We start from the raw sequence: 18830 nt of genomic DNA, 5'->3' as shown, positions 1-18830 counted from the left end.
GATTGAGACTGCAGGAACTGAGGCAGGGCTGGGAAGCGTGAGATTTTGTAGGGAGAGTCAAGTATGGGCATTTAATAGAGGTCATGGGAAGGGAAGAAAAACCAGTATTCTGAGCAGGAGGAGGAAATGAAGGACCAGAGATGTTGAAAAGAAAACAGGGTATGAAAGGAGGAAGAGGATTTAGACCTGAAGGCATCTTAGAGATCATATAATCCAACTCCATTTTTCAGAGAAGGAAATTGAGGTACAAAAAAAAATCAAGGGGCAAAGGGCAGAACCTGAGAACAGGCAAGTAGGGATAAGTTCTCTCATCTCAAACTTACAATGAAAGCACGGGGGATTGAGATTCTATGGAGTTAAAAAGAGTTCATAAAGAGCATGAGTCCTTGAGCTCCTGTTTCACACTGACTGTCCTTGCACTGAGCACTGGACTTGTTCTGATTCCCCCTAGGCTGGCGTGGCTGGGGCTGTACGGACAGTGCAGATGCTCTCACTTATGGATTCCAGCTTCTGTCCACGCTGCTGCTCTGCTTGAGTAACCTCATGTTTTTGCCACCTGTGGTTGTGGCCGTTCGAAGTCGCTATGTGCTGGAGGCTGCGGTCTACACCTTCACCATGTTCTTCTCCACAGTAAGTGGTCTCAGGGAGTATCTTGGTATGTACTTTCACCCTGGTCTTCTCTGTAGTGCTCGGGGTTTGTGAGTGAATACACATACCCACACGCCTGTGCAAAACATGTATGTTGTACCACATGCTTATATGGTGATCATACATACACGTGTGTGTGCAGAAGGTTAGTCCTCTGCTGACTTTAAACTGGGTTGGGCACTGTATTTGAGACCTCCTAGCTCTAGCTTGTTTTTGAATTTATTCCACATGGCCTAGAGTTCACAATCACTCCTCACCCTTGAATCATCCCTAGTCTCCTTTTCAGTCTGCCTTGGATCTGTGACTCAGCTGAGTGATGAGAGACAGATCCTCCAATTGACATCTATTTCTATCCTCTCTACAAGTCAAGGCCCCTCCATGATGGATTTGGGACCTCTTCTCGTCCTGCACTGGAATGCTCTGAGTAGCCATCTTCAGTGGTTTGTTTTTGTCTCCTTATCCTGACCTGGGCTAAAAAATTTTTTTCTTATGATTCTTTCTTGGATTTCCCAATCTAGAAAATATGGTATTTTTTAGATTTGTTTGTAGAAGTTATGGGGTAAAGTTCCACTGTATTTCTTCCTTCTATTCTGCCATCTTTCACTACTAATTTTTTTGTCCCCTATTAGATATGCCCAAAGTGGGATCAGAAGGCATTTTCAGGGATATCACCTTCACTGACAATAAGAGAAGAGAATGCAGTTTGTCTTGATTTTGAGTCCTTTTTTATGTTTTAATACTTATTTTCCCCAGTTATATATAAAACAATTTTTTTTACATTTATTTTTAAAATTTTGAGTTCCAGATCCTCACCCTTTCTCTCCCTTCCCCCTATGTGAAGTTGTGCAAAACATTTCTATAAAACTCACATTACCAAAGAAAACACAGATCTTCTCTGTCTCCCCTGGGGAGAAAAAAACCCTCTAAGGAAAATAAGAGTAAGAAAAGTATGCTTCAGTTTGTATTCAGACACGATCAGTTCTTTCTCTTGTGTGGATAGCATTTTTTTTGTCATACGTCCTTCAGAGTAGTCTTGGATCATTGTATTGCTGAAAATAGCAACTTGACTTTGATTTTTGACAAAATTCTAGAATTATTAAGAGATTGAATAGTAAATATCTAGAAGTGATCATCAAGAACCAGAATGGTTTAATCAAGAACAAATGAAGTCAGAATAACTTCATTCCCTTTTTTAAACTAGGCTATTAAAATGATAGCTCAGTATAATTCTGTAGATAGCATTTGCCTAGATTTAAATAATCATTTGCCAAAGTCTGTCATGTTATTCATGTGGGAAAGATATGAGGACTGGACTATTAGATGAATTAAAGAATGGTTAATTAGAGAATTAGTTAAGTTAGATTAATTAGAGATTGACCGAACCATTTGACAGAAAATAATTATCCTTTCCAAATCATGACTTTCCCCATCTCAGTTTTAATATGTCATGGGTTGTCATAAGAAATTAAATGGGCATTTTGGTGGAATTTTGCAGAAGCTATAGGTAACATTTAAAGATCAGTAAATGACACAGAAAAGTCTAAAATTCAGAAATATATAAAATATATGTATAGTATTATATAATACCAACCTAAATTTTACAATAAGGTTAATGTAAACACTCCACAAAAGGAAAAAGGAAAAAAAATTCATACTTCTCTGGTATGAAGGAAGAACCAAAAATTTTATATAGATTTTCCAGATCATGGGGATATCATGCTTCTAATCCTCCCCCCTCAATAATATCATTAGTAGTCATTAATTATTTAATGTCAACTGGAAAGAAGATTTTCAGTGGAGTCTTCAGTAATTTTTTCTTGACCCCATTTTATTAACATTATTATTATTAGTATTTTAATCAATGACTTGAATAAATCTTCTTATCAAATCTGTAGATAATGCAAAGCAAGGAAGGGCAAAGCATTGGATAACAGAGTCAGAATTCAAAAAGATCTAAACAGGCTCGAACAATGAAATAAATCTATTTAGACTTTAAAAGATAAATGTAAAATGGGAAAACAAACTCTGTGACCTCTACCCCAGGCACGGGCCTATGATCTAAGACAAAACTTCTTAAACTTTGGGTTTTGACCCTAAATAGGATCCTGTAACTGAATGGGAGGGTTGTGAAATTATGATTTATTATCAGTAAATGTTTGATTTATATGCCTATTATATATATATGTATACATATACATACATATATATGTACTTTCACTGTGATGTGTGTGTGTGTGTGTGTGTGTGTGTGTGTGTGTGTGTGTGTGTGCATATACCTGAGGATGCACAAAAATTTTTTGGGCAAAAAGGGGTTGTCAGTGGAAAAAGTTTGATCTAGGAGGGAAATGCCAAATACACTGGAACATGCCTCTTATAACAATGAATACAGCTCAAACCAGATTAAAATGTAATTGAGAAATATTTAACAAAACAATTAAAAATACAATTAAACTTAGTTAATGTTATCATGAAGATCATCCATATAGATTGTCATTGGACTTTTTAGTGATCCCCAAGTCTTTTTGAGTTTAACACTTTTGATGTAGAGCCTAAGCCTTAAATTTAATCTTATTAGTGACTTCTGACCTCTGCCCCTAGTTCTACCATGCATGTGACCAGCCGGGCATTGTGGTTTTCTGTATCATGGACTATGATGTTCTACAGTTCTGCGACTTCCTGGGCTCCCTCATGTCTGTGTGGGTCACGGTCATTGCCATGGCTCGTTTGCAGCCTGTGGTCAAGCAGGTAAGTCTAATATTAATTTCAAGGAGGAAGGAGTAAACTCTAAGCAGATGACTAACCTATTCCTGAAATCCAATCTATTTTTTCTATTTTTCCTCTTCCTCCTCCTTCTTCCTTCTCCTCCTCTTTCTTCCTCCTCCTCCTCCTCTTCCTCTTCCTCCTCCTCTTCCACTTCCTTCTCCTCTTCTTCCTCCCTCTTCCCTTCTTCCTCCTTTTCCTCCTCCTCCATTGGAGAGTTAAGTGACTTGCTCAGGATAAGGTCATTAAAAAATGTCTGAGATCATATTTGACCTGAGGTCCTCCTGACTCCATGGCCAGTGCTCTATCTGTGTGCCATTTACCTACTCTCTCCAAAATCTATTTCACACCTATCCTCTCCAAAATCTATTTCACATCTACAAATGGTCCCTGTTTGAGTGAGAATGCCCAGGATATAGACATTATACTGATGCCCAGATCACTACAGGGGGAGGAAGCCCACAGAATTTGAACAGATTAAACCCAAGCCTTGGGCAATCTAAACAAAGAATTTATGTCTTCCACTCATGCCTGAGCTAGTTAAGCAGAGTAGCAATACTCAGAATGAGAATATTTATCCTATCTTTCTATTTGCCCTGTCCTTGAGAGATTAATCAAGGAAATAGGAGAAAGGGAGAATAGCTGAGGTCTCCCCAGTGTAATAATTAGCTATTCATAATATGAGAGAGAAATAATTTTCCCACTTCTCTCTCAGTGGAGAGAATAATGCTCTCATTATTCTTCATTTAAAAGTGCCATCCTCAACCCAGCAGATAGAACACTAGACCTGGAGTTAGGAAGACCTACCTGAGTACAAGTCCCTGTGTGACCTGGACAGGTCAATTAACTTCTGCTTGATTAAGCTTTCTCATGTGTAAAATGAGGGTAATAATAGTATTTATTTCCCAGAGTTGTTGGGAGAATAAGATGGGATAATATTTATAAGATATTGTTGTCCTTAAATATATCCCTTACTCCTTTTTTTCAGTCTCCCATACCTCTCCCCCATCTCAAAATTCTGGCTCTGATTTCAAGTACTTTCTTCCTTTTTTGTTCCCTTTCCTATCTCCAGTTTCCCTTCTGCTCTGTGATCTCCCCCTAGCACCCATCCAACCCCTATTTCTAGGATCCCTTTCTCCCAAGACTCCTGATCATCTGACTCTGATCTTACCTTTATCCCTTCTTCCTCAGGTTCTTTACCTGCTTGGGGCCATGCTACTGTCCATGGCTCTGCAGCTTGACCGACATGGCCTCTGGAACCTTCTTGGACCTAGTCTCTTTGCCCTTGGGATCCTGGCTACGGCATGGGTAAGGATGCATGGGGAACGGTGGTCCTGGCCTGACCACCTGGCCTGATGAAGGTCAGTCACATCATGAGTAAGGGAAGTCAGAGAAGTGGGTGTGGAAAGGGAATGTTCTGATTATGTCATGCATGAGGAGAGAGTGGTCCAGCATGGCTTCTATAATAATTCTTCCCCTCAGATGTGGGGTTATAGATTTTATTCATTTTTGGAATCCTTTCCTGTGGGATCTTATATCCATGTCCTCATCCTACACTTGTATTTCTACCCTAAACCCACATTCTTATCTTTATGCCATATCTGTAGCCTTGTCCCTGCTTCATCTCCACCTTTCCATTCTCTGTCCCTATCTGTATCCTTTCCTCAAATCTTCCCCATTTCTGCATTTATGGCCCCAACTGGCTTTATGTCTTTATCAATATACCAGGTTCCAAATCCCATTGCCCCTGTATCCTTGGGCTCCATAGCCCCACAGACCTGTTCCTGTGCCTCTGAGACACTCATTTCAGGGTCAGGGAGAATTTGATTTTCTTGCTTTCTTTTTGTCACCTTTGAATGATTTTGGCTTGCAATTAATTTTCATCAGCCCAAGGGGAACTTCCTGATCTGGCCTCCCCTCTTTCTACTGCTCCTTACAGAATCCCCTATGTTTTTCAGCATTTGTATTGATGATATCCACAGAAGAGTTCAGTCTTAAGTTAAGTGATCCTGGCTCTTGGGTGGATCACAAAGATTACTTATCTTTGATTCTTCCCTGGTTTCCATTCTATTTTTGTTTTGCTCAATCTCTTAATCTCTGGAGCTGGATTCTCTCATGCTAGTTCTCTTGAGGCTTCTTACCAGAACATGGAAATTCTGCCTTTGAAGGGGCTAAACCCTAACTCTTTTTTTGTTCTTCAAGTGAGCTTCTCTTAATTTTGGTGACATCCAGAATGTTCTAATAGTAGTACTCTTAATGGGTTACAGGATGAACTAGGTCCTAAAGCTTGGCCTTTATATGGATAGTGGGGATGAAATGCAGAGCCTCTTATATTACATAAATCCAGGACATCTTCCTTCTCCTTTTCTTTCTTTCTTTCTTTCTTTTTCTTTCTTTTTTCTTTTTCTTTCTTTCTTTCTTTTCTTTCTTTCTTTCTTTTCTTTCTTTCTTTTCTTTCTTTCTTTCTTTCTTTCTTTCTTTCTTTCTCTTTCTTTCTTTCTTTCTTTCTTTCTTCATTTTTCTTTCTTTCTTCTTTCCTTCCTTTCTTCCTTCTTTTCTTCTTCTTCTTCCTCTTCTTCCATATTCTTCTTTTCATCATCATCTCCTCCTCCTCCTTTTTAACTCCTTTTTCCTTTTTCCTTCTCCTCTTGCTCTTTTTGCTTTTTCTTATTCTCTTTCTTTTTCTCTTTTCTCTCCTTCCTCCTCTTCTTGTTCTTTCTCCTCTTTCTTCTTTCTTAATTTTTAAATGACAAGCAATTTTATAGACCTCCATTTTTTACATCTATTTACAGATACTTCTGTACTTAGACTTGAAGGATCCATAATTTCAATGGTATGATGTGCTCTCCATTGATGTAGACCAAAAACCTTTTTTTTTCTTCAGCAAACTGTTTCATTAGTTGCTATGTCCCCTCTCCCTCGAGTCATCATTTGATAGCTAGCCTTCTGGTGATTAACTTCTCCAAACTCCTAATAGGAGTAGGATTTTTCCCGTCTCCCCACTTCCTTCTTTAGTATGTGCTCTGTTGCTCTAGTTTTTTAGAATTCAGTCACCTCCAGGCCATAAAACAAGCTATTTTGCCAAAATCACAAATAACAGAGACTTGCTTTTTTTTCTGAGTAACTGAACACATATTGTTTTCATAGGATTATGGTTTAAGAACTGGAAAGGACCTTAAGAGGTCACTGAATTCAACCCCTCATTTTACAGAGAAAACTGAGGCTGAGACAGACTGAGTGACTTGCCCAAATAATAAATATTCAGGGCAGGATGCACATCTAACTTTTTCTGAGTCCAAGGCTAGCATCCTAGACACTGACCTCCTAGTTAATCTTCTAGCTATCTGGTCAGGCTTTGGCTCTGTGCTAGCTGGATCCCTACTTTATTTCTATGATATTTTATTAATTTTTTTCTTCTCAGGGCAGGTGATCAGCCATTATCTTGATCATTACTAGACTAGTAACTGCTTTCCCCTCTCAATGTTAGCAGAATTACATGCTCCTTGCTTTAGCTAAAGGCTCTAAAAGTAAGCTGGTACCTTTTTTTCTGGTTATTACCTGAGTTATAAATATGATTAATAGGTGAAGTTTTTAAGTCAGACACAATGAATGATTTCTGTTTGCTGCATCTATTATCTTGAACTAATCAGATCGATAGAAGCCTCCCCCTGCTTGTCCTGATTTAAAAGATCTGTTTTCTCTTTCATGTCCCAACTGACTCCATGATTCTTAGACCTTTAGCTTACTCTTGATACCTTCACTGGTCTGGACCTGTTACCTGCTTGGCTTCTATACCAAATCTCTGGGCTTCTGACTTATATCTAGCTAATCAATTATTGTATTTTCCTATAAAGTTATTATAATCTTTATGTGCTTGAAGCTAAAATGGATTTTCCTTAATTCAGCCATAATTATTATTAAGACAATAATAACAACCACCTACATCTCTATTATTGATTTTCCCCAACAACTTCATGTGATAGTTCACACTTAAGGAAACTTAGAATCACTGTTTAAGTGGTTTACTTAAAATCCTATGATTTTACACCAAAAATAGGTGTTCTGGCTCACAAGTCTAGAGAGAGGGAACTTTCATAGATTCATCCTCCATGAATTCTTAGTTCTTTACTATCTTGTCAGAAAAAGAGATGAAAGAAGGAAAGAGTTTGGACTTCTTTCAATTGCATTAGTAGGAGACTCTTTGCATTGGATCTTTGATTTCAGTGGCGTAGGGAAATCTCAGCGTAGATGGTCGCTTGCTTTATAAGTAACAATCTTAGAAAATTTCTAGGGGCCACTGAGAGATTAAATGACTTTTCTAAAGTCTCAGGGGAACATTTCTTGAGTATTTTACTTCCTACTCTTGTCTCCTCTGGGTCTCATTATTCTGTACATTTTCTTTGGATACATGCATTTTTTAGTTTATCCCATTTTATGTTCATCATTGCTTTTTCTTCAGAGTGTTTTCCCTAAGGCTCAACATTCTCTTAAAGCAAACCTGTGACTCAGCTTACTTAAACCCAGTGATTTAGAGGCATGGAGCTGGGCCACAGGGAAGAGAGACCAGAGTGGAAGTGGCAATATCTAGAGTTTGAGCAAGACAGAAGCAATAATTGGGGAAATGAGGGCAGAGTCTCCTGTGGATACTACAAATAATCCCAGGAGAGCCTTAGCTAGCTCTTTGACCCTTGATGTCCACAGGCTCTCCTTGGCTATACTCAGTCATTGCCTGGGCCCCTCTGCCTGTCTCCTCCCCCAGTCCTTGCTCTCCTGACTCCTGACTCCAGATTCTCTTCCCCCAGACGGTGCGCAGCGTCCGCCGCAGACACTGTTACCCTCCGACGTGGCGTCGCTGGCTGTTCTACTTGTGCCCGGGCAGCCTCATTGCTGGCAGTGCAGTTCTCCTCTATGCCTTTGTCGAGACACGGGACAATTACTTCTACATCCACAGCATCTGGCATATGCTCATTGCAGGCAGCGTGGGCTTCCTGCTACCCCCTCGAGCCAAATCCGATGGCAAAGTCCCCCCCCTCTCCAGGCCCCGGGGATGCGGGTACCAGCTCTGCATCAATGAGCAGGAGGAGTTGGGCTTGGTGGGGCCAGGTGGGCCTTCCATCAACAGCATTTGTGCCAGCTGACACCTGTCCCCGAGCATACTGTCCTCCGTGGGGACGTTGAACACCCCGAAACACACGACCTATTGTTGGGGACCTGGAGTCCTCCTTGAGAATGTGGAGCTCATCAACATGGGGACAGAGAGCCCTCTTATGGACGCATGGCTTTGGGGGCACAGAGCTCTCCCTTGGGACATGGAGTTTGTCCTGGGGGCACAGAACTCACCTTGGAAGCACCCGTTCCTCCCCGTGGACGTGGAGCCCACAGGCCCCAGAAATATTGACTTTTCCAACAACTGTGGCCATCTATTGCTTCGTGCCAGATTCCTGACCCAGTTGCACAGTGTCTCACCCTTTGTCTTTGAGTGGATATAACAGATGGAGGAGTAGAAGGAGACTTGAGGTGGAGTGCAGTGGCTCTAGAACTGGAGTGTATTTCCAATGAAATGTGTGCCACCTCTTCCTTTAGTCCTATATTTTTGGACATGTAGAGATTGGGGGTCAGAAAATAGAATATGGGTTAAAGGTCAGAGGTAAAGCGGCACCTTCTTTGCTTTCCTGGTCCTATTGAATATTCTTATGATTAAAAAGGTCACTGTGAATGCTAGATATCACATCAGGAAGAAAAAACAAATGAAGCTTCTCCTCATCCCCATTACATTCTGTAAATCACTAACCATGTGCAGTTCTGGGCACGAGATCTTAGATAGCGGGATGCTGGATGCTCTTGTCTAAGAAGAGTTTAGAAAATCCTTAAGGTGGAGGTGGAGAGACATAGAACTTGCTAACTCAAACTCCAGACTTTAGAATGAGGGGCAACACCTCTTTTAGGATTTGCGGGCAGATTAGGACAAATAAGCTGATACAGCAGGGTGTGGTGGGTAGATAGCTGGTTTCTGCATTGAGAAGTTCTGCCTTAGAGACATGCTTCTGGAACATAATGTTTGGGTGACTTTAGAAAAATCACTTAATCTCTCAGTGGCCCCTAGAAATTTTCTAAGACTTACTTGTAAAGCAAGTGATCATCTACACTGAGATTTTCCTACACTACTGAAATCAAAGGTTCGATACAAACAACAAGGACTATATATAAGTAATATATTATGCCTGAGACATGGTCAAGCCTGAAAACATGAACAGGTTTAAGGAAGGTTTTGATAAATCCCTTAATGTCACATCCCTAATGGGGCAGTCAAAGATGTTTGGAGATACCCCTCATCTGGGAGGGTAACATCACAGAGAATATCTGGCCATCCCCAAGACTCACATTTCTCCAGAGCCAAAATCCTGAGTGGGGATCACATAGTTCACCCAGGAGAGCAACAAATTATGGCTCTGTTATTTTTTGAGGATTCTTTGCTCAGAGGTGACCCTACATCACAAGAACACGTACTTTCCAGGGCAATAGACTACACACCTATCCACTGACCCTTTGAGGTTTTCAGCTTTGACAAACTACCAGATCATCCTTTTCTTGTAGAATCCAGGAAAATCTCACCTACCCTCATTCTTACCTGCCACTACTGGGAACTATCACCAGGGGACGCTTGGTTTCTAAAACTCAGCCTTTTCCCCTAAGATCCTGGGTTTTGAATTGAAAGTGATCTTGTGTTACAGATGATGAAACTAAAACCTTAGTGAATAACTTGCTCAAGGACACACAGGAAATAAGTATTAGAACCAAGATTTGAAACTTCTGCCTTCATATTCAGTATTCTGGATATTCATCTGCATTTAAAAAAAGTCTTTACTGCCAGGAAAAAAATAGGGATCACAACAAAAAAATGAAAATGGGGGAAATGTAGGTGTAGAGCTTCAAATGAGAGAATGTCAAACCTTCAGGTGTGTCATTCATACTGAAGATTACATGTTTGGATTGCTCTGACTGATTCTTAGTCTAAATCTAGTTTTCATTGGATTCTTTGGGAATTTTTATATCCCCTTTTTGGGTTGGAGGGGTTGTCCTTGCCTCCCCTTCTCTTCAGAAAGAGGAACTTTTCCTATGTTTCCATGTCCCATCTGATTGATGGGTAGAATAGTTGCTAAGGGCAACAATAAGCTGAAGTGTCAATCATCTCTGATTTGTTTAGGAAGGTTAGAAGTCTTAATGAATGCTACCAAATCTGCCGTTCAGAGTTGGAAGTGACCCAGCAGTCTTTTGGTTCAACCTGCCCAAGAATTCCCTTTATAACATGCTTGACAAATCCAACCTCACCTTTCTGGAGTACACATATTGTTTATCAAGTCTATGATGTGTACAAAGTTTGAGAGACATAATTTCTGGGTAACTAATTATGGCTAGTGAATAATTAATAAAAGATGGTCATTTGGCTGTCTCTGGTAAACCAAAGATCCCTCCTGGAGACTTCTTAACACTTATATACTCTTGGAAGAATAACGAGTGTTCCCAATAAGTGGCATTTAACTCTGAGTGATTAACAATTAATGAATGATTATTATTATAAGAGGCAAACCTATTCTAAAGAGAAATCAGGGACCATGACTTTGATTATGTCAATTTTATCTCTATTCAGATCACTCCCAGCTCACTATCTCCACCCAACCTTGTCTCGATAGAACTCAATGACCCCAAATTCTACTAGATTAGGATACATTTTGATGTATCTAAACTTTCCCAGTTAGAAGAAAGTTAAATCCAATCTCATTATCAGCCCTATTCCTCAGAGGCTGATTTGACATAGTAGAGAATGAGGAAATAGGAAGGGAAAAAATCCTGAATCACCTCAATAGTAATTGGTTATTAACTTGAGAGATAGAATCATTTCTCTCGAACCCGTCTGACGTTATCCCTTGGTCCTAGTTTGGCTCACTGTGCTCAAGCGGGCCAATCTAATCCCTTTTCCATGTCTTGTGTCAGAGTGGAAGCTTGGTGTGTCTCTTAGAGAGTCCCCTTCACCCCAAGGAGGCACATCTAGATCCAAGAGTACACACAGATGCATTCCAGACCCTCGACTGCAAGTTCAAAGAGTTTTGCAGACACTAGTATAAACATGCCTCCATGTAGAGAGCACACTTAGGGGTGCACAAGCGCAATTCTAGCTATGTATAGACATATTCAGATGTATATACACGCTCCCTGAATAAAGAGCAGCTTCTTAGGGTCATATGGTCATGGATATGGAGTTCAAAGGACACTTAGTCTAACTCATTATAGAGATGAAGAAACTTAGATTGAGTGACTTGCCCATTATAAACAGAGTCTACGGTACTTGTAGGACACATGGTTAAATGTAACGCAGGACCAGGGAGCTATGCTAGGCCCTTCTCTGGGAGTTAACAGGGTACAGGGAAAATGTGGAGTTCCAAAATTCTGATGTGAGTGAACTAGAATCCAGGAGAAGGAAAAAACTTTATTAAAAAGTTTAAATCAGCCTCAAGTTCAATGACTTTTTAGGAACCAGGTCAGGATAGCTGCCACCTCCATATCTCTTGGGGCTCTCCTTCCCTTTTAATGTTTTGATAGCAACAGACCTTTTTTTTTTTTGCTTTAATTCAAGTGAGATGAAATTAAAATTATTTTCAAAAGGAACTTTTACTAAAAAAAAACAAAAAAGAAATACCCCAAAACAAACCTAAGAGACCAGAAACTGATGCTGAAAGAGTTTAAAGGTATGGGCTTTCTTCTCCAAGGTCAAGTCACAGATGGGATTGACTAGTCCAGCTTAGAAATTATGGCTTCAGTTCCTTTTCCTCACCCCAATCCTATCTGGGATATCTACTCCAAAGATTTCCTTTTCAGTGTTTTTTGGGATTACTCCCCTCTTCCCCCACCTTTCAGTTTTTTCCCCAGCAAGGCAAAGACTGGAGTGAGAATATCAATCATATCTACTGGATTAGGAGGATAGCAGGTAGTTAATGGACCACTTCCAGGTGGATAGTTCACCCCGATGTCTCTCAGGATGTATAAGTGTATCAAGATAATTGGAATTATCCAAATGTAGGCAACCCTAAATATAAGCCATATACCTTCCAGCTCTGCTCCATGAGATTTCTTTGCAAGTAAAAAACATTTAGTATACAGTGAATAATATCAATCATAGGCCAAACCAAGGATTTTTACAAACCAGATTTGAAGGACAAAAATGTGAAGGACAAAAAAATATTTAGACCAATATGGCAGATGACAGACATCTGACAAGGTTTTTCGTTCTTTTCCTTAGTAAAAAGACTTTTCTTAGATTTAGAGGATATGAGAACTGAAAGCTACATTTCACATCATCTACTTTAAACCTCTTATTTAACAAGTGAATGCCTTGAATCCCAGAAATGGGAAGTGCTTTTCCAGAAATCACAGAGCAAGATGAAAGCAAGATAAACTACCACTGACTTCCTTCCCCCCCCTTTTTTTTGCCCAATTTTCCTCCATCTTTCCTAGGCCCTCTCACTTAACTCTATGCCCTGCATCCTGCTGGTATAGGGAAGGGAAGGCAATAATCATAGCACCTACTATATACCAGGCACAAATATTTCATTTAATCCAATACAACAATACACTGAAAACAAACCAATTGTATATCCCTGGTTGTATAGCCAGTACCACAACCTGGGACATACATGCTATTATCCCCATTTGTCTAAGGACATGTGTGTGTGTGTGTGTGTGTGTATACACATATATCCTTAGACATATATGTATATATACATATATACACACACCCACATACAAACACACACACATACATACATACATGTATGTATGTGTGTGTGTGTGTATAAGTAGAACCTGACTCCAGCTCCGGGCTGCAGCCACTGGGGCACCTGGCTGCCTCTGGCAATAGCACATTAATAGTCCCTGTGACTTAGTGCCCCCGGCGGACCCCTCGGTGCCACAGATGCTTCCCAGGTTCCTCCCTCAGCATTTCCACGGAGCCCCCTTTGCATGGAGAAGCAGCAGTAGCTCCCTGACCACCTCTGGAGGTCAGCACCAGACACCGGCTCCGACCAATGGGAGTTACTGGGTCACGGCCCGTTCTGAGTCCTTGTTCCCCAGAAGAGCTTGTGAGGCAGGGATAACTGCCTGGGCTAATGCCCACGTGAAGGGTAGGAGCTGGCCGGGACGCCTGTGGCCCTGACGTGTTCAGCATGGGTGGTCACGAGGAGCAGGGCCTCAGGGCGGGGGGCCCCCGTTTCAGGAGGGGTCTTCCTGCAGGTAAGGGGGGCTCCGTTGGAGCCAAGCTGAATGTGTAGCTGGGGCCGAGTGGCGGCATCAGGCAGGGGCTGCTGAAGAACCAGGTGGCTGAGCAGGGTCCTGGCCACAGCCAGGGGTGCAGAGGACCCTCCGGAAGCTGCCAGAGCTAGCACATCACCCTCAGGCCCGCAGCACAGCAGGGCAGGGCAGGCCCAGCTGAGAGTCTGGGAATCTCCCACAAAGTCACTAAGGAGGATACCTGTGGATGGCAGTAGCCTCCCGGAGCCAAAGGTGCTGTTGAGGGAGGAGGCCATGAGGAGCACCGAACCCTCTCTGTCCATGGCTGCCAGGAGGCTGCCTACAGGGGCTGCGGGAGCGGCCCCGGCGTACGCACCCTGGGCAGCTGCCAGGAGCTCGGGGCAGGGGTCGGAGGGGAGCCCCCCCGCCTGCAGGGGGTTCCTCAGTATCTTCAGTAGCAGCTCACCAGCTGTGGGATTTGGGGTGGTAAATAGCAGGCCTTGGGGCAACGCCAGCTGCACGGCTGGCTCCAGGGTGGGCAGGTGGCCGGGTAGGGGCTCTTCTAGGTACAAGTCCTCTGCCACTGGGTGCAGGAGAGCCCTCAGAAACTGGCCATCACTTTCGGGAGTCTGGGCAGCTCTCTGGAGCACAGCAGCCAGGCCCAGGTTGGTTACATGGCTGCCCTGGCCCAGCACGGTCCCATTGGGGTGGCACAGTAGTGGGCACAGGCCTGTGGCCCGGCCCGCCGCACCCCGCTCCGCCAGCGCCTCTGCTAGGGCTTTGTCCACGGAGAAGCCTTCTTGGGCCAGGGCAATGGTAGCAGTCAGCAGTCGGGGCCAGGGCAGACGGCCTAGGTTTCGGTGCAGAAGGCGGAGGGCAGGCAGAGCCCCTGGCATTCCCAGGCTGGGCGCCAGAGCCTGGGCCGGAGCCGGCATCAGGGCCATGGTTTGATTGGAGGAGCTGTTATGGAAGAGGGCCCAGAACACGGCGCCTGGGAAGAAAGGGAGAAGATTTGTGGCTGTCATGTAAGGTGGGGAAGGAGACCGGGTCTCTGACACCAGCTGGCTTGGGGCTGGACATTCCCATCTCGTGGAAGAGAGGACATAGGTCGTGCTGACATAATCTGAAGGCCTGCGGGAAGAGCTCACACTAACCCAGTACATCCTAATTGGGGACCTGACAGGGTCCAGGGAGACCACAACAGTCTGGAGGGAGAGATCAGGGGGTCAGTGACTTCATCTTGATGGGTCAGAGAGAGCGTGATGCTAAAATGTTCTGGGGCATCAAAGGGCCATACCTATCTGGACAGCAGACCATCTCTTTTATCCCTGTGTTTTTTCATCTGTAAGCACTGAAATTGCTTGCATGGACTTTAACCAGAACCACAAACACAACGGTTTGGTCCCAGCCTTACTGTTAATTTTTATTAGATAAAATGGCAGAGATGATTCTAAGGTCTCTTCCAGTCCTGACAAGTTAATGGTTGTGCTTGAGATAACTTCTCATGGCGTTTGAGTTAATTCATTCCAGAAGAGTTGGGAAGCTCAGGCTGACCTCATTCAGGAGAGAAGATCAAAATTCTAACCTTTACTTTGTCTATGGGGAATCAGGGGTTTGCGTCCTGAAATTATACAGTTAGAAGGAACTTCAGAGGTCATCTGGGATCACAGGCTCTAGAGCTAGAGGCTTTCCAGTCCAGCCTCCTCATTTGACAGATGGGCTCAGAGAAGGTAAGTGACTTGCTTAGGATCACACAGTTACTTAATGTCAGAAATGGGATTTGGCCTTCTTGATCTCAAGTTCGATATTCTCTCCCCTGTTTCATACTACCACTCAAATCTAGTTATTCTTTACCTGAAACAACCCCCCTCTATAGCATTTCTTGACCACTTTTATTCAAATACTTCTGGATGGGTCGTGCTGACACCATCCTGAAGAATTAGGTTTTTTTTTTTTTTTGTTCTAGAAGATATGGAGAATAGAGGAAGACTCAGGATATTATTTGTGACAATTCTGGGAGGCTTGGGAACCATACTAACCCAATCCTGTTTCATGGGGATGTACTAATGCCAGGCAGAGGGCAGTTCCAACCCCTGCATCCACCACATTCCCCCCATCCAGCAGCAGGTCTCTCCCCAGGATGGAACACGTATCTGTGACAGGGGAGGAAGATAGGTTAATGGGGGGCCCAAGAGTATTGCACGCCCACCCCCGCGTCCCTACTCCTCTTCCCATCTTCCCCGCTTGCTCCTGCTCCTTCCCTTCCTATCCCACTGACCTGACTCACTGATGACCGCTCCATGGGGATATACGCCAGGGCTGTGGTGGTGTCCAGATGTGTGGTGATCAAGGCTCTGGATCTGATCAGCTGCCACTTCCTGGTGTTGGTCAGAGGCCCCCGTGAGCTTCAGCTGTCTGGCAGCCAAGTAGACGCTTAGTCCAAGCAGCAGGAGGGCTGAAAGTATCCCAGTCCAGATCTTCAGTCTGCTTTGGGCAGGATTTCTGTGGATACAGAGAGTGGTGGGTGGAAAACCCGTCAAAGAAGCTAAGCTTGTCAGGCAGGTCCTCTGGGGGGGGGGGGGGATCTTGCTAACTGGGTGGTTTTAGATGGTGAAGAATGCTGCTTTGGAATAGGTGGTCAGGGACCCCTGCCATGAGGTTTGCCGTCTCAGTGTCCTCAGTACCGGACTCCCGAGGGTGGCAGTCCAGAGATGCTGATATATACACTTTGAATCTCAGACTTTTGGATCGAATCTCATTGGAACAAAGCTTGAGATTCTTAGGCAAAATCTCCTCACCTGCACAATGGGGATGACATTAATCCTTGCATTGTCTACCTAGCAGAGTCATTGTCGAGAAAGTACTTTGTGTACTTTAAAGCTGTATAGGAAATGCATTATTATTATTCAAATAATTGCTAGGTAAGCTCAGTGCCCAGCAGGTCCAGACAGGTGGAGTAGTCATAAGACCAGGCTTAGAAGAAAGGGAACTTGAGCCAAGAGACCAACTGAGGTCCGATCCTCGGGCTCATGCCATTTCTACTGACCTTATAAAAAAATGGCATTCTGCAGGGACATCTCTCACTGTCTGACTGTCTCTCTCTCACTGACTCTCACGTGCTTTTTTTTTACCTCTTAGCACACAGTGTAGGTACAGGACAACATCAACCTCCCCTCAACTCACACTTGTGGAGCCCTTTGGTGACTTGAGTCTGGAAATAGCACCACTTTCATTTCCTCCTCCTCCTCCTCTTCCTCCTCCTCTTCCTCTTCCTCAGATTCAGATTCCTGGAAAAGTAGCTTCTGATACTTCACAGATCCCAGACTGCCAGCTTGAGAGTCGACCCAGATCTGCTCCATTTCTCTGAAAACTCTCCTGCAGGTGAATGAGCAGCCTTACCTGCGGAAGAATAATGAGGCACCATTAGCAACGGGACAGTTCCTGTGTCAATTCTGGGAAGGTCAGGATAGAGGAAGGGGTGGAGTTAGCATTTTCATACCTGTTGGAACTTGACCTGTGAGGAGGAGCAGGTCTATCTGGTGGAAACAGGATTTCTGGTGCCCGACTCTAGGGGATGGGTGAGCCAGATCTGAGTATCTCTAGGTGAGATCTTTCTTGCAGAGAGAACTGGAGCCCTGCTTAACTACCAGGCTCCCCATGTTAAGAAGGTTTAGAGACTTCCAAACTCAAGCAAATGACCCCATCTCCCTCATCTCCCTTCTTCATTGATACCTCAAGTCTTTGAGTTCTTTTTGCCCTCTTGTGGCAATGGTTAAGTATTGCCCAGGTCCCTCATCCGGCCTGAGTTCTCACAGTTGGACTCTTTTGGGAATCCATAGCTCTTCCCTTTCATTGCCAAGCTTGTGAATGAGGGAAAAGAAGGAGGAGATGAGAGGATGGGAGAGGATGACAGAATGCATGTTTCTTGAGAGCAAAGAATGTTTCATTTTTGTCATTGAGGAGGTGGAAGAAAATATGGCCGGGAATAATAACAGCATTTTCCTCAGAGGGGTCTTGTGAAGATAGGATGAGAAAACATAAAGTGCTTTTCAATCCCCAAAGTGTTATTTTAAAAGCAAAGTGCAAACTATTATTTGTATCTACACATAGTAGGAGCGTAAGAAAATTTTTTTTTATCCTGACATATCAAATATATATATCCATATAAATATGGATCTAGAATGATAGGATAGAAATATTGCAAGAATTTGTGATGTCTTCAAATCCTCTAAAGCTCAGGGTAGGCTATATTCCATGAAGTTATGCTTTGTGCAAGGGTTACCTAAGTGGCTGGATAGAGCACTGGGCCTGAAGTCAGGCCTCAGAAGCTTACAAGTTGTGTGACTCTGGCCAGGTCACTTCACCCTGTTTGCCTTACTTTCCTTATCTGTAAAAAGAGCGGGAGAAGGAAATGGCAAACCCCTCCAGGTCTCTGCAAAGAAAATCCCAAATGGGGTCATGAAGAGTCAGTCACCTTTGAAATGACTGAACAACAAATGTCTTGTATGTCTGGTGAATTTAGGGGCCTAATCTGAGGTTTTCTGGGGAGTACAAAGTTATTTTGTGATTTGAAGGTACACATTTAATATAAAAATTGTATTTTTATGAGGAATATCTTCCTCCCCAACATTTTTTTGATTTATGTAACAGTTAGGGGAGGGATGGCCTCCAAGAGCCTTCTCAAAAGTCCAAGATGACCCTTATTTTCCCACACTTGGACAGAATGGTCTCTGTTTCTTTTTCACTCACCCACAACCCCAAATTTGTGCTCTGTTAAAATAATTTCCCTCTGCTCAATTTCATGTTCTGGGATTTAGATCCTATAACCAGCAGTATATCTACTAGAAAGAAGTCCTTAAAAATTTGGTCTGGGTGAGGCAAGGAGGCAGTAAATCCGCTCAGAGAGTGCTCAGTGTTAGCAACCACTAACCAGATATGGAGTTAGAGAGTGATGATAATGCTAACTAGTATTTACCTAGCACTTTGCAGTTTGCAGAGTGATTTACAGAGATTATCTCATTTGGTCGTTAAAACAGTCCTGGGAGATGGGTGCTATTAGGCCTCATTTCCCCCATCTGTAAAATAAAGGCCTTCTAAAAGTGCTTTCCAGCTCTAAATTTATGATTCTAGGAAATCAAGTT

The 18830-nt window shown here is 43.0% G+C and overlaps 2 protein-coding genes across 5 annotated transcripts in view; one reads left to right on the top strand and one right to left on the bottom strand.

Annotated features, from left to right (window-relative positions):
• The window catches only part of TMEM8B (transmembrane protein 8B), an 86256-nt gene extending 73530 nt beyond the window's left edge, over positions 1-12726 (top strand). For all 4 annotated transcript variants that reach the window (XM_051964845.1, XM_051964858.1, XM_051964851.1 and 1 more), the window contains 4 exons: positions 452-630; positions 3247-3393; positions 4600-4716; positions 8211-12726. In XM_051964845.1, coding sequence (XP_051820805.1) covers positions 452-630; positions 3247-3393; positions 4600-4716; positions 8211-8546 — 779 coding nt within the window. In that variant the 3' untranslated portion in view covers positions 8547-12726. The remainder of the gene's footprint in view (positions 1-451; positions 631-3246; positions 3394-4599; positions 4717-8210) is intronic.
• A 268-nt stretch (positions 12727-12994) lies between these two features.
• Positions 12995-17124, bottom strand: GGT6 (gamma-glutamyltransferase 6). The gene is made up of 4 exons (XM_051964877.1): positions 16873-17124; positions 15968-16191; positions 15729-15842; positions 12995-14680 (listed from the first exon to the last, which is right to left on the bottom strand). Exons 1-4 carry the CDS (start codon positions 17046-17048, stop codon positions 13566-13568), a joined length of 1629 nt encoding a protein of 542 aa, XP_051820837.1. The 5' UTR covers positions 17049-17124; the 3' UTR covers positions 12995-13565.
• Positions 17125-18830: the final 1706 nt, after the last annotated feature.

The sequence above is a fragment of the Antechinus flavipes genome, chromosome 1 (genome assembly GCF_016432865.1).
Source record: "Antechinus flavipes isolate AdamAnt ecotype Samford, QLD, Australia chromosome 1, AdamAnt_v2, whole genome shotgun sequence".
Taxonomy (NCBI): domain Eukaryota; kingdom Metazoa; phylum Chordata; class Mammalia; order Dasyuromorphia; family Dasyuridae; genus Antechinus; species Antechinus flavipes.
The sequence above is the reverse complement of the archived record's forward strand: the minus strand, read 5'-3'. Positions and strand labels throughout refer to the sequence as shown.